The 25264-nt window shown below is 49.1% G+C and overlaps 1 protein-coding gene across 1 annotated transcript in view; it reads right to left on the bottom strand.

Annotated features, from left to right (window-relative positions):
- The window catches only part of LOC129341308 (relaxin receptor 1-like), a 54747-nt gene extending 30261 nt beyond the window's left edge, over positions 1-24486 (bottom strand). The window contains exons 1-5 of the mRNA XM_054996432.1: positions 24432-24486; positions 7228-7374; positions 5895-5984; positions 4577-4688; positions 4031-4102 (exon numbers count right to left, since the gene is read on the bottom strand). Coding sequence (XP_054852407.1) covers positions 4031-4102; positions 4577-4688; positions 5895-5984; positions 7228-7374; positions 24432-24486 — 476 coding nt within the window. The remainder of the gene's footprint in view (positions 1-4030; positions 4103-4576; positions 4689-5894; positions 5985-7227; positions 7375-24431) is intronic.
- Positions 24487-25264: the final 778 nt, after the last annotated feature.

Genomic DNA, 25264 nt, shown 5'->3' with positions numbered 1-25264 from the left:
GAGGGGGCTGTCTTAGGCAGAGAACGTTTCAAGGGCTGCAAGGAAAAGCCATAAGGCTCTACCTGGGCTTGCCGAGATGGAACAACTCCCCGGTTCACACGTCCCTGAAGGAGAAAAGAAAGCTGCCCCTGCTGCTTTCCAGCCTCCCTTCCCCACCTCCCGCGACTCAGGCACCCTCCACACAAAGATTTGGGGGCAGGAGCCCAGGGGAGTGTTTGCTTTCCTCCTTTGCTATGGAGTACACTTCAGGTGGGGGATCTGCTCTGCAAAGACTTGGTCCCCGCACGGCACCCTGGTATTCGGAAGGCTGCCTCTCCTCTTTTGGAGCTGATCACTCTCTCTATTTTGCAGGCATTCTTTCCCCCTTTCCCCGATGAAACTCTTTGCTTCAGATATTTTTCTAACATCAGTATAAACCTCTGTGTGGCCCAGAATGCTCTTGGTTTACAAATATCTGTTCCTTTGTACCTTATAGATAGCTAGAAGTTAGCCTATTCTACCCCAAATCATAAAATGTACTTACAGCCACTCAAGCAGATGCAAGTTCTGGAAGATATGAGGGTTCAGACGAGTGATGCTGTTCGAATTTAGATATCTGAAATGATTAGGAAGGGAGGTGGTGGTCCAAAGGGGTGTTTTTGACATTCGTTTTACAGTTTCACTTTTCTTCCTAGCAGGTCCTGCAGGGAGGACTCTGATGGGGCTTCTCTTTAGCGCGTCATTTTATGAGAACATTTTGCATGCCTTATTTGAGGCAATTTCACTTCTCCCTCCCTGTGGGCCCTTCCTTTGTCTTCCCTCCATGCCTAATCAGGTGTACTCAGAATTTCCTGCTTCCTTCATTTATACACCCAAAGCAGCTTACATCATTCCCCTCTCCTCCATTTCATCCTGCACAGCACCCCTGTGAAGTAGGTAGGGCTGGGCAGGCGTGACTGGCCCAAGGTCACCTGGCATGGTAAGTTGCCATGACATAGTGGGGGGGGGTCCTAGTCCAACACTCTCTTCACTACCCTACATTGGCTCAAATTATCCCATTCATTTCAGCAGAACTTTCTTACAAGCAAATCCAGAAACAAAATCCATGTGATACCTTTTATAAAGACCAACCAAATAATACAAAATAGTAAAGAGACCAGTAGCATCTTTAAGACTAACCAACTTTATTGTAGCATAAGCTTTGGAGAACCACGGCTTTTTTTGTCAGATACAGGACATGATGCAAATGTTTAAGTTCTCCAGAATTCTTTTGTGGCTTCTGCATGGGGTGTTTGTGTGATTTCCTGGTTTGTGCTAATGTCTGCTGTGCTGCAAAAGCATTTGCAGTGGCACAGAACCACTGCGCTTCCCCAGTGTTCCCCTTCCTCCCTCTCCCGTCTCCAGCAGGCTTTTTGCTAGCTTTAAAAACAAAAACAAAAAACAGAAGTGTGTGTATTGCTATAGTGTTTTAACACTGATGTAGTCCATGCCAATAATTCTTAAAATCGGTCAAAAGGGACCCACCCTGGCAGTGGAAAGGGTGTACTTAGTACTTAATGTAGTTCTGGAAATCCACACCTTCCACAAACTCAGTTTGCTATCATCTTTTAGGAAAGAGCATAACAATGTAGGCTCCTAGAAGGAGAACAACGACACGACAGGTTCTCGGGGAAGCTGTTGGGGAGACACGGCAGAGCAAGAGTTCCAGGTGGAAGCCGCCACAAACACATCCGGTGGCCCCTGAAATCAATCAAGCAGACAAGAGGACCCAAGAATCTTTTATCTCTCTGGCACCTTCCAGGCTGTAATGAGATCCTTCCCAAAACATCCAAAGCAAAGCAGGTTTGAGAAAGACTGAAGACCCATGAATGCACCATGATGATATAGGGAAGCAGAAAAAATAGCTTTCCCAGTGCATTGAATTTGATGCAGGTAACCTGTGTAGAAGACACCTGTGCCTCTCCTCCTTTGTGTTTTTAACATCCAGCCTGATGAAGAGTTCTGGAGAACTCAAACGCTTGCAAAATGTGTTGGCATATTTTAGATTGTGTGGCTTTTTAAAAAACATTCTGCTCCGGGCTAATACTGCTACTTACATTTTTGTTTACTTCCAAGTAAGAGTGATTGATTCCAGCCTATTTTAACATGTTTGTGTTTACATAATAAACACAATGACATAGTAATTTTTTTTATTATTGTTGTTAATTAATCAGGGGAGGTTGGAGGCACGTGGCCGATGCTCAGCATACTTTTTGCAGGGGCCAGGATCAGTGTGACCGTCACTCTCCCTGAGCCAAGATGAAAAAGTTTTACTCACAGCCAGTGAAGCTTGGAGAGTTCAGCAAAAGCAGTGTGTGAAATCGACTGGATTTTGTTGTCTTGTAAGAAGCTGTACGGAAAGAGGATTTTTTTCAAGAGATACTCACAAGATTACTCCTGCTGGACCCTCAGAAATAAGTCAGATCTCCTGCTGGGAATTCAGTGAACTGGTGGCACAAATCTCCAAGGCCTGCCGTTACTTGCACGGGGCCCTCATGTGTACTTGAAGGACTGCTGCTTCCTGCATGTGCCGGAGCAGGCACCTTCATTCTTAGCTTGGTCCCTCCCTGGGCCTGAAGACCACCCAACAGAGCTGGAGCATGAACCGAGTTCACAGGACCCGGCTAGATTTCTGTTGCGGCCTTAAGCAGAGAGACACTGTCCTAAACCCATGGGCTGTTTAGCTGTATCTCACCAGTGCAGCCACCTTTGTTTAGCATTGCGTCTGCCCAGTTCGTGGATGAAGCAGATCCTTGTTGCCCTGAAGCGCCCCCACTCTGCTTGGCGCAGGCCCCTGGCCGCCCAGAAGAAGGGAAGGGCAGAGGACCACCACGCCAGACTTCCCCATCAGAAAGGGCAGAGGCGATCTGGAGTGTAATCCTAAGTGAAATTACACCTTCTAAACTAGTTGGCCTCAAAAAGGGTGTAATTCTGCATCCTCTGCAAGTCACCCAAGCCAGCTTGGCTGCCTCGCTCCTCTGTTAAGAGCATGCCTTTCCAAATAGACACCCCCCCTCCGCCCCAGAACCCATGGGTGTAGGGTTCCCAGGACCCTATACCCTCCTGGCAGGGAGGGGGGAGGGGACTTGGCATTTATCTCGTGCCGGTTGCGTGCTCTTCCTTTGAGCACATGCTCTGGCACCTGTGACCTCACTCTTCCTTTGAGCATGTTCTCTGGCACCTGTGACCTCACTCTTTGAGCACGTGCTCTGGCACCTGTGACCTCACTCTTCCTTTGAGCATGTTCTCTGGCACCTGTGACCTCACTTCTGGAAGTGATGTCATCACACCAGCCATGGGAGCACTCCCGTGCTCTGTGTGGGACCGATTCAGTCCATTTGGGGCCAAAATCAGCCCCAAACAAAGCGCAGGAGCACTCCTGTAGCCACCTCCTCCTAGGAGTGTGCCTGCTGCACATGTTTTTGGGGTGCCTGCTGGTGGCGGGCAACCTCCAGGGAGCTTGCCACCTCCTGCCAATCGCTTGCAAATCAATGGGCAAGGGGGCAAACCCCTGGAAGTTTGCCCACCACTGACAGGCACCTGGGAACCCTACTTGGGTCCATTCAAGAGCCCTGCCACACCAGCTCTCCTGCCTCTGATCCTGTTGCCCACCCTTTGGACCCCCCCCCCGAGGCCAGCAGAGAGCAGAACGTCGGCGTGAACGCTGCAATTTACGAGTGGGGGAAGTTCTGTCCAGGGCTCTCCTTGTTCTGCTGAACTGGAGTTCTGGGCAAAGGAAAGCCACATTCACAGTGTGAGCATTATTCCGTTCTCTTGGCCACAAAAAATACCTGTAAAACCTCAAGAAATGGTTATGAAGCCCCACCCTTTGCTGCCGGGTCCCCTGCAGACCCTCCCTCCTGGGATTTCATTATGCATTCTCAACACTGTGCCATGTTGTATCCAGCAGAGGTTTAAATGCTTTTTAAAAAAGAGCGTTGAAAGGAGGCTTCTTGGATGCAGAATTCGATTCCTAGTCTGTAAATTGAGAGAAGCTCTTTTGCATACTCACAGCTTCTCCAGCCTGGCGTAAGTTGTGAACTGCTGGTCCAGCAGGGAGGTGATCTGGTTCTTCTTCAGACTCCTAGGAAAGACCAGGTGGGCCTCAGCGGCCTTGAGGTTTCCTCAGTGAGAACCCTCAATAGGGTGTTGCAGTCAATTCTGTGTACCTGTTTGTCACATTTACGTCACATTTTTATGTGTGTCCCTCAAAAAGAAATGTGTGGCTGCATGGATTTTGAACACTCAGAATCTTTCCTAAACATTCAGCCATCCTCAACGGAGAGTCAGAACTGGGGGGAAATTGACAGGGAGAAAGGTCTGAAAATTATTCCCTGCCTCAGATTTGGTTGAAGAAATTCTATTTCCCTCAATCATTAACACAACCTCCCTGCGGATGGGTGACTTAAGCAGCCAGCATCTTCTTGAGCATTCAGGGGAATCTGTGGCAGGGGGCTGCAAAACATCCCGGTTGGGCCATGGAGCCCCAGGGTGGCCTGCATTACTCACAGCTCGGTTAAGTTGGATAAAATCCGAGGAATGGCGCGCAGGCCCCGACCTGTACAGTGTACTGCTGTCCCCAGGCAGCTGCATTCTGCTGGGTGCTGAACTAGCGCTGAGAACAAAGAGAACTGCAGTCAGTGGAGAAGGTCTTGGCAACTGGCTGTAAACTACAAGCACACAAAGACAGGCGAACGTGATGCAAAGCTGGATGTGATTGCGAACAGGAGGAGGAGAGGACCTTGTAATCGCTTTGGAGGCATGCAAGCGGCCTGTAGCCCCAGGAAAGGCAGCCTGGAGCCAGAACGGTTGGCAACTCGTCTGAAGCGACTGTGAGTCAGGCTCAGATCTTGCTGAGGCCACAGGCTCGAGAGTCCCTGGCTCAGCATTAGTCCCCCCCCCCCCCAAATTCCCAGTGCAGGGCACTCAGACTAAGCTGCCTTACGGGCATAGCGTTGCCGGGTCCCCCAACCCTCTCTCACGCTGACCTTTGGCTTTGCGCAAGTGCCAAGGACGCACACTTCCAAGGCGATGCAATGACATCACTTCTGGAAAGTGACGCAATTGTGCCGGGTCCACGAGAACTCCCGTGCTTTGCAGCGGGCCAATTTGGGCCCCAGACAGGCCCAATTCAACCCATTTGGGGCCCAAATCAGCACGCTGCGAAGCACAGGAACGCTCCTGGATGAACCCTTGTCAGAGGTGCTTTAGGGTGATCCTGCACTGGGCAGGGGGCTGGACTAGAGGGTCTGTACGGCCCCTTCCAGCTCTGTGACTCTACGATTCCTGCAGTGGCAGAATGACATCACTCCAAGGAGTGACATGGTCGTGCTGCCCCGGGAGGCCCGTTCCCTCACCTTTCTCCCCAACAGCCAGGTGAGTGGTGGCGGGAGGTGGAGGGTGGGGGCAGGGGATCCCCTGCCCCCAGTGGGGGACCTGGCAGCCCCAGGGCTCATAGGAATCACTGAACTCATCCACGTGGGGTTCTTGAGCATTAATGTGCTTTGAAACATGCACTGGAAATGTTAAATGACTGCATCAAAAACTTTATAATCTATTTAATTTTTATTTATTTAAATATTGATATTCCACCTTATCTCCTTATACTCAACATCAACAGTGTTTACATTTTTCTTGTGCCTATACACAGAAGGCTGTGATCCATGGAAGCGGATGGGACAAGACCTTGAATACTGTGCATAATAATGCCTTCATTTGCTCACTGGGAGGCTTTCAAAAGCATGTGGGCTGGTGTAACATTTGCCTCTACCTGTGTGCTGGCCCACGATGCACCAAGCGCAGCCACTAAAGGGAAGTCGCACAAAGCTGATGTCAGCTTCAGAAAGCAAAGCACACCTGTGCAAAGCAGTACTCACTGCAGTTGGCTGTCTTCTTTTCATTTCTGCTTCTCTTTTTGTTGCTCTTGAGCATTTCACCTAAGAGCATCGGCCATCCAATGTCATCCACTATAAAGATGTCAGAAACAAAGTTTACCGTTCCAACATGTCCCAAATCTGGGCGGGGCCTTGTCCTCTCTCTCTCTCTTTCTGGGCCACTTAGCTCTTCTAGTACACTCTGGACCACCTAGGAGCAACCCCCGATACCCTCCTCCCATAATTCTGTCCCTCCACTATTCTCCGAAGTCTTTACACCATTAAATGGTATTAAGTACTTGGACTTCAGCTGTCCTCAACTCCAAGATAGTCCACAACTTGAGCCATAGCTGACTCTGGCTTCCTCTTAACAGATCAAGCAAGCCACTGGGATTCAGAAACAGAAGAGTGCTGGATGCTGCCTGGTTTGCATTCTTTGTGTGTATGTGTGTGTTTTCCAGAATGAAGCGTGAATCACAAAGAGTCTTCGGAAGGTTTCGGCAATAGCTCATAGCCCTTCCATTGTCAATATAATCTGTCTGGGGAGGAATTCCAGCTGATGATCTTTAAATCTGGGGCATGTCAGCAGAACAGCTGATTTGATTTATTTGACTTATAGTTCACTTTCCCCGTGAACAGGCTCAGAGTGGATAACATCAGTATTAAATTAAAATTTTACATTAAAACCATAATAAGCATACAATCAGTCATAAAACAACTCCAGATGGTGGCACATATTACCCAGCCCCAATGAAACATTTCCATGGGGTGGAAGGTGAAGAACAGCAGTGGTCCAACCACTGGAAAAACCAAAGTGGGGGGAGGTCACATTTCCACCCAACAGGAGACTGGTAGGAAAGCTCACCCACAGCCCAGCCTCAACCATATATCTGGCAGAACATCTCTGTCTTACAAAAAGATAATACATCTTGTTGGGCCCGGGTTTCAGCAGACAGAGAGTTCCACCAGTCTGGTGCCAGGACCGAGAAGGCCCTGGCTCTGGTCGAGGCCAAGCAAGCCTCCCTGGGGGGACCGCCCGCAGGTTTTTATTGGCGGACTGGAGCACCCTCCGGGGTATATATGGTGAGAGGCGGTCCTGCAGATATGCTGGTCCCAGTCCACTAAGGGCTTAATAGGTTAAATTGAACCATCACCTCAGGAGTGGCTGACTCCCACCTTTACCCAGATGCTGCCAGTGAGGAAGGGGTGTGGACGCTCAGCTCACGTAGGAAAGCTGAATCAGACCACTGCTTTTGTTGCCCAGCTATGTGGCTCCCAAGAAGATGATGGCCCCAAGGGAGCCCTGCAGGAAGGAAAGCTGATGGAATCTCATTACCACAGTTCTCTTCATCAGCCCCATTCTTGCAGTCTTTTGCCCCATTGCACTGGAGAAGCTGGGGCAAGCAGACAGATACGTTGCCACAAGGGAATCTCCCCAAAGGACATTGGCCGCCATCCGGCCTGGTATCCATCAGAAGGGACCCTGTCAAGCAGGAAAGAAGACAAAAATGAGGTCATCAAGGCCTTTGGCCCGTATCCAGACATATCCAGCCTTCCCACCAGCACCACACCTCCCCACGCCCAAGTGTCCAGATGCTCAGCAGTGCCCTCCCATTGTCCGTAGTTGCAGGGGCCACTCTGTTACTCAACGAGTCTGTATGAAGCATACACAGTATACCAGTGCTGTGCTGATGATACCTGCTGAAAATGTATTAAACCCCAAAGATCCCCAAACCCAAGACTCCTGCTTAGAGCCATTCTTGAGCAGAGAAAGAAGGCCGAGTGGGGCTGCACCTACTCAGAACCGCTCAGGTCCATTTGGGCTAAAAAAAAAAGGATTTGTGGGAAAGCAGCAGATCAGCATATGTTGCATCCACACGGCAGTTTTCCCCACTGTTTCCTCGTCTTAGCCCCATGTGGCTGCCATTTCACTCACCATCAGAAGGCTACTTTGGCATTTTGAAGAAATTAGTAATTGCTAGATCTGTCAGCATAACATTATAATAATATATTGCTACAATCTGCTACCTCTGAATCCCTGGGTTTCATTTTAAAAAGTACATCTCTAGACTTTTTCATTGTGGAGATGTAAGGAGAAAGTGCACCTATCGCAGCTGGCTGAGGCCCAGGGAAGCTCTCTGTAGGCTGCCACCACTCTGGTACCAGTTTCCTCAGAAGGGCCCAGAGCACCCAATCGACCCCTTCTGTTTACTTTTCCCCGTAGGATTGATTTATTATGTGACCGAATGAGGTGTGAGGACCCAGGCAGAATAATTAAAAACTTTATTTAAAAGGTTTATTAGCAACTGGTGTTCAAAATTTTGTAAAGAGAATAGTAAAGGTTGGTGAACAAACAAAACTATAACACCCTAACACGTCTATCTAGACTGTTCTTAACTGGCTACTGGCTTCCACTCTGAACCCTTCTGGATGAGGGGTGAGAGCGGAAGCCTCTCCTCAGCTCTGCTCCCTAGGCGCGAACACCCTCCCACTGTGGTGAGGCCTTTGATCCCTTCTCTCAGGCACCCTCTTCCTACTTCTCTATTGGTGCAGTTTTCCCTGGGACTCCCCTCTTACCCAATCACAGGGGGCAAAGGGAACCTGGGAAATGTAGGCTCAGCAGTCACTTTAGTGCAGGCTTCCCCAGAGCCACTAGGCTTCACTGGGCCCAGGCTCAAAACAGCACCCCATGTATCAACGAAAGAGGCCAGAAAGTTACTTTTTTAGAAAAAGGAAAGTTGGGAATTCAGAGGAACTGGGAAATTGTGGTTAATGTATGATGGTTTACCTGCTCCATGTTGGGAAATTCCTGGAGATCTGGGGGGGAGGGGTGTGAAACCTGGAAGAACCTGGAGAAAGTGGGGTTTGGGGAGGGAAAGGACCTTGCATAATTCAATAGAGTCCACTGCCCAAAGTAGCCATTTTCTCCAGGTGAACTGATTTCTGTGGCCTGGAGACCAGTTGTAATTCTGGGAGGTCTCCAGCTACTACGTAGAGGCTGGCAACCCTAATGCTTGATGTATGAGAAAGAAGCAAATAAGCTCCAGAAGGAGGAAGCACATCGAGAGCTAATAGGTTGCCAGCTCCTGGTTGAGAAATTCCTGGAGATTTGAGGGTGGATCCTGGAGAGGGCTGGGTTTGGGAAGCAGAGGGACTTCAGCTGGCTATAGTGCCATAGACTCCACCTTCCAAGACAGCCATTTTTTCCAGGGGAACTGAACTCTGTCACCTGGAGGTCAGTTGTAATTCCACGAGATCTCCAGCTACCACCTGGAGGCTGGCAACCCTAAGAACTAAACAGAAAGGAGTGCAGGTAGCTCCCTCCTCCAGAGGTACATTTCGTTGTGTCTCCCAAGAGTGTCTTCTCTCTCCAGCCATCTAGCTAACATAGTCTCTCTCTCTCTCTCTCTCTCTCTCTCTCTCTCTCTCTCTCTCTCTCTCTCTCTCTCTTTCTCTCTCTGTCCAGCATAATTGGTAGAGATGTACACTGAAAAAAATTCCATTTCAGTTTCGGATCTGGGAGTTAGAATCATAGAATCATAGGGTTAGAAGGTACCTCTAGGGTCATCTAGTCCAACCCTTGCACAATGCAGGAACTTCACAACTGCCCCAGTGACCCCTGCTCCATGTCCAGAAGATGGCAAAACACCTACAGGATCCCTAGCCAAACTAGCCTGTGGAAAATTGCTACCTGACCCCAAGGTGGCGATCGGCATTACCGTGTAATGTAATGTAAGAAGGGACACAAAAACTAAGCACTGATGCAACCCCTTCTGCCCTGCCCATCATGATCTACCCAGGTTCACAGAATCAACATTGCTATCAGATGGCCATCTAGCCTCTGCTTAAAAACCTCCAACAAAGTGTTGGGGGGAAAAGGTTAAAAATAAGCTTTACTTCAGAGGTGCAATGGATCTTGGATCAATAGAGAGTCAGCACACAAGTTTAGCTTTTAAAAACATTTACTTCTAAAAGGAAAAGTGTCACAGGATTGCTACAAAACAACAAAGCCTGGAGCTACATTTTCTCACTACTGTTTACAACAAAGAGCTGGGATAACAGAATGGAGAATCTTCTTCTTCCTCCTTCTTCTTGACCCTGAAAGAAAGTCACCTGACCTGTTGACCAATAACAGTTTACAAACACTCTCAAGTTTCCCGGGCTTGCAGATTATTGGCTTTGAGCCAGGTTCCCTTTCCAGGTCAATCTAAACAATAGCATGGTAGGTAAACACATTAACCCCATAATGACTGAATCTCAGACCTTGCAACACACACATGTTCCAACACAAAGGAGACCCCACCACCTCCCAAAAAAGCCTGTTCCACTGAGGGGCTGCTCTCACTGTCAGGAGGAATTTCTTCCTAATGTTTAGCCGAAAGTTTTTTAAATTTAATTTCAAGACATTGGTTCTGGTCCGACCTTCTGAGGCAGTGGAAAATCACTCCGCACCATCCTCTATATTGCAGCCTTTCAAGTACTTGAAGATGGTTATCGTATCACCTCTCGGTCATCTCCTCTCCAAGCTAAACATACCAAGCTCCTTCAACCTACCCTCATAGGACTTGGTCTCCATACCCCTCACCATCTTCGTTGCCCTCCTCTGGACACGTTCCAGCTTGTCTATATCCTTCTTAAATTGTGGTGCCCAAAACTGAACACAATACTGTAGGAGAGGTCTAAACAGAGCAGAGTAGAGTAATACCATCACTTTGCATGATCTGGTAGGGTTGCCAGCTCCCAAGTAGGGAAATTCCTGAAGATCTGGAGAGTGAAACCAGGAGAAACCTGGAGAACATGGGGTTGGGGAGGGAAAGGACCTTGGCATGGTATAATTCAATAGAGTCCACTGCCCAAAGTAGCCATTTTCTCCAGGTGAACTGATCTCTGTGGCCTGGAGACCAGTTGTAATTCCAAGAGATCTCCAGCTACTACCTGGAGGCTGGCAACCGTATGATCTGGACACTATGATTCTGTTCATACAGCCCAAAATCGCATTTGCCTTTTTAGCTACCACATCACACTGCGGACTCATTTTCAGTGTATGGTCTACTAAATCCCCTATATCCCTACTGCCAAGACAAGTGTTCCCCATCCTATAATTATGCATTTGATATTTCCTACCTAAATACAGAACTTTGCATTTATCTTTGTTGATATTCATTTTATTTGTTTTAGCCCAGTTTTCCAGCCTGTCAAGATCATCCTGTATCCTTACTCTGTCTTCTACCATATTTGCTACCCCTCCCAATTTAGTAGCATCCGCAAATTCAGTAAGCATTCCCTCTATTCCTTCATCCAAATCGTTTATAAAAATGTTGAAGAGAACAGGTCCCAGGACTGATCCCTGAGGACATCCACGTGTTACTCTTCTCCAAGAGGATGAGGAACCATTAACTAGCACTCTTTGGGTACAATCTGTCAACCAGTTACAGATCCACCTAATAATAATAGGATCCAAATCACATTTTACCAACTTTGTTGACAAGGATCCAGCAAGGTAATAACTTCCTCAAAAAAAAAAAAAAAGGTTAGTCTGACATGACTTGTTCTTGAGAAACCCGTGCTGGCTCTTAGTAATCACAGTCTTCCTTTCTAAATGCTCAAGGACTGACTGTTTGATGATTTGTTCTAAGACTTTTCCAGGTATAGATGTCAAGCTGACGGGTCAGTAGTTACCTGGATCCTCCTTTTTCCCCTTCTTGAAGATGGACACAACATTTGCCCGCCTCCAATCTTCTGGCACTTCACCTGATATCCAAGAATTCTCAAAAATAATGGACAGAGTCTCAGAAATTACATCTGCGAGTTCTTTTAGTACCCTTGGGAGCAATTCATCTGGCCCTGAGGACTTAGTTCCATTTAAAGAAACTAGATGGTTACATACTACCTCTGTGCTAATCCTAGGCTGTATCTCCCTTCCCCCATCAGGTGTTCTGTTATTGCCATGTTGAGCACCATTTCCCTCACAGGAGAAGACTGAGGAAAAGCAGGAATTGAGCATTTCTGCCCTCTCTTCATCACCTGTTACAATCCCTGCAATGGGCCTACCATGTCCTTGCTCTTTTTTCTTTCTTTGAACATAAGCAAATAAACCTTTTTGTTGTTTTTATACTCTCTTGCTAGCCTAAGCTCATACTTAGCTTAAGCTTTTCTAACACTCTCTTTATACGCATTGGTTATTTGTTTGTATTCATCCTTGGTTATAAGGCCCTCCTTCCATTTCCTAAATGAGTCTTTTTTATTTCTCAGTTCATTAGAAAGCTGTTTATGGAGCCACCTTGGCTTCTTTAAGCTCGTCCCATTTTTCCTTCTCATAGATACCATTTGTGATTCTGCTTTCAATATTTCACTTTTAAGAAACTCCCACCCCTCTTGAACTCCCTTCTCCTTAATGGGATTCTACCCAGTATAGCTTTCAGTTTGTTAAAATTTCCTTTCCTGAAGTCCAACCTATATGTCTGGCTATGTATAGCTTTTCCCTTCCCCAAGACTGTAAATTCCAAAATCACATGGTCACTCACTGCTACCCAGGGTGCCCACTGCTTTCACCTCGTCAACCAGTTCTTCCCTGTTGGTGAGAATTAAGTCCAAAATAGCAAACCCCCTTGGTTCCCTCTCTACTTTCTGAAAAATGAAGTTGTCAGCAAGACAAGTCAGGAATTTTTTTGACCTTTCATTTTTAGCAGAGTTAGACTTCCAACAAATATTCGGGTAATTGAAATCTCCCATGACCACTGTGTCCCATCTCTTTGTGAACTTTGTAATTTGTTCTAGGAGTTTCTCATCCAAGCCCTCTGCTTGGCTTGGTGGTCTATGTCAGACCCCTACCAAAGTATCACTATTATTTCTTATTCCTTTTATTTTTACCCAGAGACTCAACTGAATTTCCATGCTCAGATACAGGTATTTCCTCACAAGATACATGTACTTCCTTTACATATAATGCTACTCCCCTTTCTTACTTGTCTTTCTCTTTTGAACAAGTTGCATCCCTCAATCCTAGTATTCCAATTGTTCAACTAAGTTTCAGTAATGCCTATTATGGCACAGTCCCCTTCCTCTATTAGGACTTCAAGTTCCTCCTGCTTGTTTCCCATACTCTGTGCATTAGTGGAGAGACATCGGAAGCCATGAGTTATATGCCCTGAGGGTTTTGTTTCTGTGCTTATCTGTGAGTTAATGTTTCCTAGCATATGTTCCACTCCCTGCAGGTCTTCAGTGCTCCCTTCTCCAGTTATAGACTTTGAATTTTTGTCTCTCCCCCCCCCCCCCATGATTTAATTTAAAGCCCTCCTTATCAGGTTTGCAAGGCTCTTACCAAACCCATTTTTTCCTACCCTCGTGAGGTGCAAACCATCTCTCAATAGAAGAGCTTCATCTTGGAAGCGTAAGCCATGGTCCAAAAAACCAAGCTGCTCCTGATGACACCATCTACGTATACAGTCATTTATTTGCAGCATTCTTCTTTCCCTTCCTAAACCACGTCCTATGACAGGAAGTTCCAAACTACCTGTGCACCATTACTGTTTTTTTCTGGCTGGGGCGTTGGCCTGGATCTAATCCTTTTGCTTTTTTTCATTACCATGAGTTTCAGCCCCTTTGCAATTAGGGCTTCCAGGCTCTTTGAGGCAGCAGTTTTTGCACTTAACAGCACCAAAATCACACAGAACACGGATCGCCCTCTAAATAATTGACCCACTTGAGTTTTTCCTCAGTTAGGTGACACACACAACACCCACATAATCTACTCAGAAGAAAGTCCCATGTTGTTTAATGGTGCTTTAAGAATGTTTTAAGGATGGCAGCCTATGAATGAAGTCTCCCCCTTCCAAATGTTTCCAAAGCTGATACGCTGCAAGCCATCTCCCCTTATTTGGGAGGGAGACAATGCCACTACCCAAGTAACAACAACTACAGAAAGATGTACTCATGAGCATTGTGCACATTCCCCCTTCCCGCCCAAAGAGTTAATTAATAACATAAGGGCTCTCTCCCCTTGGGATTTGATTGGTGAATGCTATTAAGGAAATCAAGAGGCCACCATGAGGGTCCAGTGTCTGCCTCCTACTGCTGTGAGGTATGAACCAAAAAGAAAGAAACAAAATTTTATTAGGAATGTGCCATCATAACAGGATGTCCCAGATTTGGTTCACCATTCTGGAAGCTGCTTTAACAAAACTAAACAGCGATTTCCAAGTGCATTTCCAGCTTGTTTGTTTTGTTTTGCATACCCCTAATGATTATACTACAACACCCTGTGGATGCTTTTAAAAAGTGCTGCAGTTTGTTACCCAAATTGGAGCGAAACCTCCACATGGAAGCAGCCTAACACGTGAATGCCTGGAGTATTTCTCTGTAACACAGTTTTCAAAACCTCTGCGTCACTTCTTTAACAATTTGAAATGAAATGTAGGAGGGATGCAGGAAGTGCAGTAAAATCTAGATCAGGCTGGGCTTGCTATCATTTAGCAATTTCTGTGCTCCAGCAGTTTGACTCATTAGTCCGCAAATACGTGCCCAAACACATTCCCTGCCCAAGTTGGTGTTCTTTTCCATGAGCTATAAAGCTACAAAAGCAGAGAAATTCCATGCCGTATAGAAAACTATTTCCATGACCAGAGTCTGTAGTATTCTACAAGAAGTGCCTCTGGAAATGCCACCAGAATCCTCAATATTCAACAGATGAATACAGAGTCTCTGATGGACCATCTGTGTGCACTTCAGCAACAGCCATGGCCAAACACTCTCTTGCTTTTCCATACTGTCAAGCCTCCTTATTCTCTGACAGCTTCGCACTGTATTCCTCTGCTTTACAAAACAAAGATCCAGCAGCAATGCCAGACTCGGCAACCATGTTTAGTTTCACTATGGATCTGGTTGCATTTAATGTCTAATAACTTCAATTCAAACACATTTGCTCTCCAAATAGGCACTTGTGGGGGTTGGAACCCAAAGCAATACATCGGTACACTTATGCTGTGTGGATCTGCACGCATGGCCACCCGTCAGGGTGTACACAAACATCTCTAAAATGCTCGGCTTCTACAGAATTGAGTCAGTGGCTGACACTTTGAGAACCATAGTTCAGTAGCAGCAATTTTTAATACTAGCCACGGTTTTCCCAAAAGGCAAGTTTTGTTTTACTTGTGGTTGCCAACATCCAGGTGGGGCCTGGAGATCTCCTGGAATTACAGCTGTTCTCCAGGCAACAGAAATCAGTTTTCCTGATGAAAATATGGCATTATACACAGCTGAGGTCCCTCTCCAAACCCTGCTCTTCCCAGGCTCCGTTCCTAAAATCTCCAGGATTTTCCCACAACCTGAAGTCGGCAACCCTTGTTTTACAAGGAATTGCACCAGAAAATATGCACTATCTGTGACCAATACAAACAACTTGGCAGGAATTTCATTATGGCACCTGAGCGAATGCAAAGTAATCCAGCCCTGCTGATGGCCTGTTTGTAACACACTCTCAGATTTGGACATCATGGGGAAAGTAGGAGATGCATGATTGTGACATTAAGCAAGGGAAACAGATGAACCTCTAAGATACTTGTCAGTGATGATAAATAAGGCCATGTCAAAGCAGCTCAGAAATGGCTCCTTTCTCTTAGGTAGGGTTGCCGGATGTCTGGTTTTGAACCAGATAGTCCAGTATTTGTGCTTTTTGTAAAGGGACATAATTTGAGAAAAGACCAGACATATAAATGTCTGGTATTTTCTAATTAAGTGTTCCAATAAACAGGCAGTTCCAAAGTAGGGTTGCCAGGGGTCTGGTTTTCACCTGGACCGTCTGGTATTTCCTTGGGCTATCTGAGGGAAATGTCCTGAAAATAATGGACACCTGGCTGGAGTTGAAGGAGGAGAACAGTAGGAAGGGAGGGGAAAGGCAAGGAAGGGGAGGGAGTGGCAGGGAGCAGCGGGGTGTGCAGGAAGCCGTCCCACTGACTACAGTGCCCCTGCCTCTATGTCCCCTGTTGAAGGGCGCTCCCTGGAGGGCTGGACTGGCCAGGCCAGCTCCCCACCTCCTGGCCCCATTATGCAGCCCTGCCACTGAGAAACTTGGGATGGGGGCCTGTGCAGCTTGACACAATGATATCACATCCGGAAGTGAGGTCATCATGGCTTGGGAGAGCATACAAAGAGCGTTCTTGAGATGAGTGGTCTGGTATTTCCCCAGAGCCCATCTGGAAACCCTATTGCAAAGGGACAAAGTTGCAGGGGGAAATCAGGTGTTAAAATGAAAAGGAAGTGAGAAAATAAAGGAGCCAAAAAAATTAAATTCTAGGGCTTGGCTGTGGGCTTATGGAAGGCAAACTGTAGCTGCTGCTAGCATTTCCATGCTTCCCCCCATGAGAGAAGATGAAGCTCCCTCTCCTCAAGCAACAGAGTGGTTGAACGGGTGGGTAGGGTTGCCGTTCCCCTGGTGGGGCAGGGGACCCCTGCTCTAGGGTTGCCAGCCTCCAGGTAGTGGCTGGAGATCTCCTGGAATTACAACCAGTCTCCAGGCCACAGAGATCAGTTCACCTGGAGAAAATGGCTACTTTTGGGGGTAGACTCTATGGAATTTTGCCATGCCAAGTTCCTTTCTCTCCCCAAACCCCACTTTCTCCAGGTTTCTCCAGGTTTCACTCCCCAGATCTACAGGAATTTCCCAACTTGGAGCTGGCAACTCTACCCTGCTCCCACCCTCCACCCCCCACCACTTACCTGGCCAGCAGGGGAGAAAGGCAGGGGAAGAGGCATGCAGAGCGCGCCCAGGAGTGACATCGCCATGCCACACCAGAGCACTCCAGTGTGTCACAAGGGGCCAATTTGGACCTCAAACAGGCTGAATCGGGCCTATTTGGGGCTCAGATCGGCCCTGGGCAAAGTGCACGCATGCAAAGAGGGCAATAAAGGTGAGTGCCAAGTCCCCTCTCCCATCGAGAGGGCAAGGGAACCCGCAATCCGAGGCGTGGGTAAGGTTTTATCGTCCATGTGTTGAGGAGGGCTGGTTTGCCAGCTCTCCCCTATGCTGCAAGGTAGGCAGCTAACTTCTGCTCATTTGTGTTGTTTTTTCCTTCCCCCTCTTCACTCCGGGGGCTACTTTGCCTGCCCTGCCTCACCCACCCCCTCCAAGCTGGATGCCTCTTCTGGATCCCATCTGGGGAAAAGCAGGCTGCTTCTCCCTGCCTCCCTTTCGGAGTAGGAGGTAGTTGCAAAACAGCCCAGGGGAGGGCACAGGTCAAGCAAGTGCTGGGATGGGTCATGAGGGAGAACTCCCATCAAGCCCTACAACAGGCAGCCCAACATGGCGGCATTCCTGGCTGACCAGATGGCACAGTGATGTGGTGTGGGGGAGTTGTCACTGTTCCAAAATCAGAGCAGTAGTTCCCAAAATCCCTTCAGAGGGCATTGCCCCCCCCCACACACACGCACTAGTCTTGGTTTTCCTATTCTTCCCTTGCCTCCCTCCCTCCCTTGGCAATCTGTGGCAGCAGCTTGCCCCCTAATATTTCCCCTAATATTAGTTGGTATTGCTTGGTCAGGAAAAGGTGGGGTCTCTCACAGCCTGAGGCATGTATATTGCAAAAAGAAAAATCTTATTTTTATTGAGGTAGATTCACATCTGTTTTGTAGAAGAAAGGAGATAGTCTAATGTAGCTAATCTAAAGAATCCTTTCCCTGTTCCAAGTGGCTTAGTAATCCAGCTTGATGTGTGTGGATGTGTATCCTGGCGTGTCCTTGGCATGGTCTCACAGGAGAGACTCACAACGATACCTTGCCCCTTGCAGGACCACGAAGAAAGAGAGACCACACAAAAGACGCAAGAAGAGGAGCCAGAAGGAAACTTCCGCCTTAGACATGGGGAGGCCTCCTACTCAGTAAGAAGATAAGAATCTAGTTCTAGTGCCCCTAAGAGAAATACGGTGTCCCTCTGAGTGTCCCGGCTTGCTGAGCGGCGTATCCCCAACAGGGAGCTCCCCACACTGTGTGCTAGGAAGGTGAGGGCAGGCTGAGGGGCCGAATGCTGCCAAGATGTTCTTGTAGAGTTACAACCAGTGGGCAACCGGGGGAGGGGGGCATAGGGAGACAGTCATCAGGGGCAGTGCAGCATCACTCTGGGGTGAAACCATGAAGTGATGTCACATCACCCTAGGAATTGCTAGAAGCTCTATGGTAGAACCATAGAGTTTGGGCAATTCCTAAAGTGGTGTGGCATCAATTCTGGGTTTTCCTGTTGGCCCGACAGTCATTTTTTTAAAAAAAACTCTGCCACCACCCCTCTGAGCCACACCTCCTGCAAGAGGTGCTTAAGAGGGCCACATGTGATGGTGAAGTTGAGTGCGCCAATAAAGCTGGAGGCACTCCCTCTCCCTTGGGGTGGGTAGAGGCCTTGCGGGCACTGCAGAAGCACTGATGAAATCCTCATTTGGATCTTGGTTAGAGCAAACTCTTGGCTAGACACCAGTCTGTTCCTGTAAGCCTATCCACAGCTCCCCCAGACTTAGTGATGAACGCATGCATCTAGAATATTTATTCCTGGAGACCAGCAAGGGCCCTAAATTTCTACAAAACCTGCTGGAAAACCAACTTAACTCCTAAGATAGTGGAGTTTGCTTAGACACTGTTGAAGGGCTGGGTCATAAAGCATGTCAAAGGAGCATGCCAAAGTGTCAGAGGCTGGGTGTCTTTCTGGCTGTTTCATCTAAAAATGGCTTATTGTTTGAGATTATGTTACAACATCCCAGAGAATAGCAGATGGGGACAAGGGCAATTGGGATGAAAACATGGAAATCTTTATCAATATTTGTAAACTAAACACTGGAACGTTAATGGGAGGAGGCTTCATCACAAATCATCATTGTTGGATATTTTCTGAAAATAGAGTGGTTCTGATTCTCTGTTGCTTGTGATCCCGAGGGAGTAAGATTTCACGGGCTAAAAAGGCATATGTTTCTATACCCGCAAAAGACGCGCTTCCCACCCAATGTGAATGGTGCAAGTTAAGGAAGTCTGCATAATTTGTTTTCCATAACTTATTCCCCTTTTGCTTTTCTTAGGGAGAACCAGGAGCCTGCTGGGCACTGCTGCAGGGCTCCTCTGCAGCCCCCTCCCTGGATCAAGAGACACCCTGCCCATTTGCCCGCTCAGTCCCCAAAGACATCTTGGCAGCCACACACCGGAAAGCACGTCTGCATGTGTGAGGCAGATCAGCTGTTCAATCTGATCGGAACTCGCGGCAGAGGAGGCCGTGCGAAACCTTCCTCCTATTGCCCATTTCTGTACCGAAAGGAGCAGCAACATTGGGGTTTTGCTTCAGGGGATGACCCACACAAACAGCAACGAACAGACTGTTTGATGTTGTGATGAGCACCTTGTACCAGCTCGGACAGAGTAATGAATCCTGGAAGGATGGTGAAATCAGAGATGGCTTTCCTGAGGGCAACATTCATGTAGTTGTGATATTATCAGGCTTGTAACAGCAGTAGTTCCTACTAGAATGCCCATGTTACAGTATAAAAATCCCAAATTCCCACACACCCTGAAGTTCTGGAATTTCAACTGATCTCTGTATTTCCCCTGGAGAAAATGACATCTTTAGAGAGCAGACTCTATGGGATCGTATCCCTGCTGAGTAGACGTGCGGGCACGAATCACAATACAAACCCAAAAAACGCAAGAAACAGGCCAGTTTATGGTTTGTGAAAACACGGTTCATGGGGCTGCGTTTTCCACACACCCTACGACTTTTTGGCCTGGTTCATCAGGTTCGTGAGCAGTTCGTGAAGCCAGACAGGCTGGCGCTTCTCAATTGATTGCCTAGGCAACGTAGGCCCGGAATGTCTGCAGACCTTTTGTTGCTGTGGAAACCCCAATCTTAGCCCACCTAACCTTGATAGGCAAGTCTCCCTTCCAAACGTGGCGCTCCCATTCTGTTACATGGGAGCCAAGAGCAGGGGGGAGATGGGCCTTCTGTAGCCATGGGAACACCAATCTTATCCCTCCAAACCCTGTTAGGCAGGTCTGACTACCAACCAGAGCTCCTGTTCTGCTCTATCTGACTCTTATGTTATATAAGACACAGCTCCCTGACTCGTGCTTTCAGTTTCAGCAGACAGTGGGAGAGAGAGGACGGTTGTTGGCATTCGAGGGAGAGAGAGGGAGAGTGGAAGGGAGCTTGGCTGCTGCTGGTAGAAAAGACAGTCACTGCCTGGCTCAGGGCTGGGGCCTAGCTTGACTGAGGCCTACTTTTTTTCCCTGGGATTTTCTTTCTCCTTATCCCTTCTGGGTTTAATTATTATCTATTTTGTGCACCTGTCCTGCCTGCTCAGGTCAGTTCTCTGTGTGTGGCAGGGTAGGGTCCTCCCCCCTCCCTGTCTCACGTCCATCGTCTGGCTCTGGGGCCAAGCTAAGTGGGCACCTTGGCTGAGGGCTCACGTTGTTCTTTCTTTTTGATTTGCTTATCATCTCTCTTTATGTTGTGCACCTGTCCTGCCTGCTCAGGTCAGGTCTCTGTGTGTGGCGAGATAGGGCTCTCATGCAACGGGGATCGATATCTCTGTCCCTTCTGGGTACAACTTGCCCCTATCCATGAGACTTGGTCTCTCACTGCCCAATGGGGGGAAGGGGTTCCGTCAGTGGCGCCACGGCTGGCAGGTGGGTGATGTCAGAAGCCATGTCTTCTGGGGGAGGGGGGCAGGAACATTACTGTGTGTGTTGTGTTGTCAACCCCCTGGCAGCCCTGAAAGAGGCATCCCTTGAGGGCCCTGTTTGCCTGCTGCCAATAAGCTGCACCTGCTCATGAAGGGATGCACACCATGAAGGGCGGTGGGACTTAGCACAGCCTCTCCACCATGGCCGGCGGCTGAGTGATGTCTGTGTCCACCGCTGCTCAGCACGAGGGACAGCGTTACACATGTAGCTGTGCAGGACCATGGGAGGGTCCCCTACCATGGTGCTTGTTGTGTCCCTCACCCCCTGACCTAGGGGTTCCATCGTTGCTGCCACGGCTGGCGGGTGGGTGATGTCTGTGGCCGCATCCTTCCACGGTCCCACTCCCTAATGGGACCTGCTGTCTCGTCTGTGCCAGGGGGGGAAGGGGTTCTGTCCTTGCCACCATGGCCGGGGGGTGGGTGATGTCTGTGGCTGCATCCTTCCACGGTCCCACTCCCTTGGTGCTCAAAAAAAGAAGAATTAAGAAACAAAATAAAAAGGAGTGCTGTAAGGAACACATCAAGCTTGCCCAAAAAGTCTAGCAGTAGGCATTGGGCCCATGGGTTATATTGGTGACAGCCGCTCCTCAGCATGAGGGACAGTTTGCACATGAAGTTGTCCAGGATGGTGGGAGGGCCCCCTATCCATGGGCCTTAGAATGGCCCTCCCCCACCACGGCCAGCCCATAGGTTCTGCAGCTGCAAGCAACATTTAGGATCCCCCCCTTTCTGATGGGTGGGTTCTGGTCCCTTTTGGTCCCTCCCTGGCAGGGGGTGTGAGCATAGTTCAGCTTTGCTGCCTTGCAGTCTCCATGCAGAGGAAAAGGGAACCGTCTCTTCCCCTCCTCGACCCAAGGCAAGGGCTCCATCAGTGCCGCCATGTCCGGAAGGTGGGTTCTGTAGGTCCCTTTTGGTCTCCTTGTGGGGCCCTTATTTTGTGAACCTGTCTAGCGTGGCCCCGGGTCCATCACTCACTCTCACCACCTGGGGGAAGGGGTTGAGTCAGTGCCGCCTGCCCTCTATGGCTGGACCATGGGTTTTGTCGGCATTCACTCCCCATGGGGTTTTTCAGCAGCTGCTCTTGCTCTGGCCACAGAAAAGTCTGCCATGGCCAGACCATGGATTTTGTCGGTGGCCACTCCTCCCGGGGTGTTTCAGCAGCTGCATGAAATGTGGTCCACAATCCCCTAGCGTGGGACACGGTCCTCCACTCACTCCTGCTGCTCGCCACGTCTGGCCCATGGGTTATGGGGGAGATGTCCGTCGATCCATCCGTCTGTCCTTCCCTTCCCTGGATGGTGGGTTTTGTAGGTCCCTGTTGGTCTCTGGCAGGGGTGGAAGGGCATAGTTCAGCTGTGTTGCTCTGTGTTCTCCCTGCGGAGGCCTTATTTTGTTGACCTGTCCTGCCCGCCACATCTGGAAGGCGAGTTATGTAGGTCCCTGTTGGTCTCCATGTGGGGACCTTATTTTGTGAAGCTGTCCTTCTCGGAAAGGTGTGGAGGGCTTCCATCGGTTCCACAACTGGCAGGCATGATTCTGTTGCATTACTCTGCTGTCCTAGGGTGGGGGAGGTGCCCCTATCCCATAAGCAGAACTAACACTTCCCTCTGCCCAAAAAGGGAAAGGCATCTGTCGATGCCCCCATGTCCGGGAGATGGGTGCTGTTCTTCCCTGGAACGGGGATGGGTATAGTTCTGCGCTGGCAGAATTGCAGTGGGGTCTAAAAACATCTTACATCATTCTCTTCATTTCCTCACAAGAACCCCATGGAGGATTGCCCCCTCCGGGCCTGCGAGGAGGGGGTGCCCACTGACAAAACCCATGGGTCCAGACTTGTGGGTGGACACATGGGGTGGAACTGTGACTGCGGTCCACCCCCCACCCCCGAGAAGGGAGATGGCTGGCCGCCTCACCTGGCCTGCGAGGAGGGGGTGCCCACCGACAAACCCACTGTTCAGATGTGGTGGCCACCCGTTGGGGCGTGCGGGCGGGCACTTGTGGGTGGCTCCACCACTGGGGGTGGAAGGGAGGCAGTTGACCACCAACATAACCCATGTCTGGGGGTCCCTCACTTCAAATGAAGCCATAAGTCAATTGGCATTGATGGCTCCAATTCTATTGCATGGGATTTTCCGGGGGGTGCCAGCTTTGGAGGTCTGTATCTCAGAGATCCGTACTGCAATCTTCACCAAACTTGACGAGTGGCTAGAGGAGAGCCTGCTGAAGACTCCCTGGGAATTTGGCCTCTCTGAGTGTGATGGGAGAAATTATGGGCTCCGACGAACCACGAACTGGTTTGTGAATCAGGGCAAGTTCAGCAAAATTCATCATTCTGGGTTTGTTAAATGTGACAAACCACGAACCACATGGTTCATTTTCTTTTTTTCTTTTTTCTTTTTTTACAGTTTGTGCCCATCTCTACTGCTGGACTCCCTCCTCTCTTTTCCAGTCTCCCCAGGCTCGGCCCACAAATTGCCAGTAACTTCCTAAACCAGATTTGGCGATATATTGTCAAAGGCTTTCACGGCTGGAGAACAACAGTGACACTGAGAGATCTCTGTCTTTTGGTGCTACACCTCTGAAGATGCCAGCCACAGCTGCTGGCGAAACGTCAGGAACTACAATGCCAAGACCACGGCTATACAGCCCGGAAAATCCACAACAACCATCAGATTTGGCAAGATAGAGAAAAGGCCAACAGCAGCTAGCTATCCAAGTAGATACCAAGTAGTGATCCAGCTCCTCATGCTGGGCTCCCAAACATCCAAGCAGTCGATAATCTGACTGGTCAGTCCAGAAGCACCCTGACCAGGTGAACCCGATCTCATCAGATCTCAAAAAGCTAAGCAGGGTCAGCCTTGGTTGGTAATTGGATGGGAGACGTCCAAGGAAGGCCAGGATTGCAGAGGAAGGCAATAGCAAACCACCTCTGTTAGTTTCTTGCTATGAAAACCTCACCAGGGGTCGCCAGGGGTCAGCTATGACTTGAGGGCACTCTCCCTTCCCAATCCAGAAGCACAGGGAGGCACAATGCCAAGTTCCAAAGCACTTACTCAAGCAATAACTTTTTAAAAAGTCCATGAGTGTGATGGCACCACATGATCTTGTTCCCACCCACACCTTTTCAAGTGCTGAAACAGGCCCCCACCCTGTCTCTTTTGGCACATGGACATGTTGGATGAGGGTGGGGACAAGACTGCATAACAACAACAACAACAACAACAACATTCAATTTATATACCACCCTTCAGGATGACTTAACACCCATTCAGAGCGGTTTACAAAGTATGTTATTATCTCCAAAATAACAAACACCCTGTGAGGTGGGTGGGGCTGAGAGAGCTCCTAGATGCTGTGACTGACCCAAGGTCACCCAGCTGGCTTCAAGGGGAGGAGTGGGGAATCAAACCCGGCTCTCCAGATTAGAGTCCCGCGCTCTTGACCGCCACACCAAACTTGGCATTGGGCCTCACTGTGCTTCTGGATTTGGAGTGGAGAGTGCCCTCAAGTCATAGCTGACCCCTGGTGAGGTTTTCATGGCATGGTGCCACTGCGCCGTAGGCAGGTCCTCACAGCAATTTTAAAATTCTCCTCTAAAGTGGTGTTGGCAGCTACAGATTGAACCTCTGGGGCCTCAACTAGTTTGGCTCTACTTATTTCATCCAGATGGGGTTTTAGGTAGAATATTTCAACCTCTCCAAATTGCATTGAGGAGATTTTTTTGCTGAAAATGCTAATGGGAGCCAGTGTTCCCCCTAACATGCTCTCATGCGCACTCGCGAATGAATTTTCACAAGTCTGCACACAAAATAAGAAGCCCAGCACACAGCAGGCCCACCCAAAAGGCCTGGTGCAGCTCTGGCCCTGGCGTGGAGGGATTCCCTCTCCGCCATGCCCGCTAAGCAGCCTCTCAGTCCTGGCACTGAGAGGCAGAGAAGGAGGCAGTGTTGGGGGGCACCTGCATGGCCTCTCCATTGAGCAGCTCCTCCTTCCCTGCGCCAAAAGCCAGAGAAGGCAGCGGTGGTGGGAGGGCACCTGTGCTGCTGAGCTGCCACTGCAGCCCAACTCCGGGAGCTGGAGGCGGCAGTGGCGTGCAGGCATCCATGCAGCCTCTCTGCTGTGTGGTTCCTCCACCCCAGCGCTGGAAGCCAGAGGAGGTGACGGTGGCTGGGCATCTGCGTGGCCTCTCTGCCGGGCCCACCAAGCAGCCACTGCGTCCAAGCACTGGGAGCTGAACGTGGCAGCAGCATGTGGGCATCCGTGCAGTCTCTCCGCCATGCAGTCCCTCCACCCTGGCGCTGAAAGCCAGAGGAGGTAGCAGTAGTGGCGGCTGGGCATCCGCCCGGCCTCTCCATCACAGTGCCGGAAGAGGAGGCAATGGTGGGCTGGTGACCAGCACATGGTGCTTCCCAGGCTCAGTTGACTCGCGCGCTGCATTCTGCTAGGGTTGCCAATTCCACGTAAGGTTGGGAAATTCCTGCAAATTTGGGGGCTGGTACCTGGAAACACCCCAGCTGGAAAAAGAATAATAGCATATAGTTGGATTCAGAACCCCCAGAATTTTCAAATGCATTATCCAACTCTTTTCCTACCAATAACCCCAGTCCAACTCTGCCTGATGAACTCTTGAGTGGCACTAAGGAGGTAACACAGTCCTCCTAATGTAGTCAT

The sequence above is a fragment of the Eublepharis macularius genome, chromosome 13, assembly GCF_028583425.1.
Source record: "Eublepharis macularius isolate TG4126 chromosome 13, MPM_Emac_v1.0, whole genome shotgun sequence".
Classification (NCBI taxonomy): Eukaryota; Metazoa; Chordata; class Lepidosauria; order Squamata; family Eublepharidae; genus Eublepharis; species Eublepharis macularius.
The sequence above is the reverse complement of the archived record's forward strand: the minus strand, read 5'-3'. Positions and strand labels throughout refer to the sequence as shown.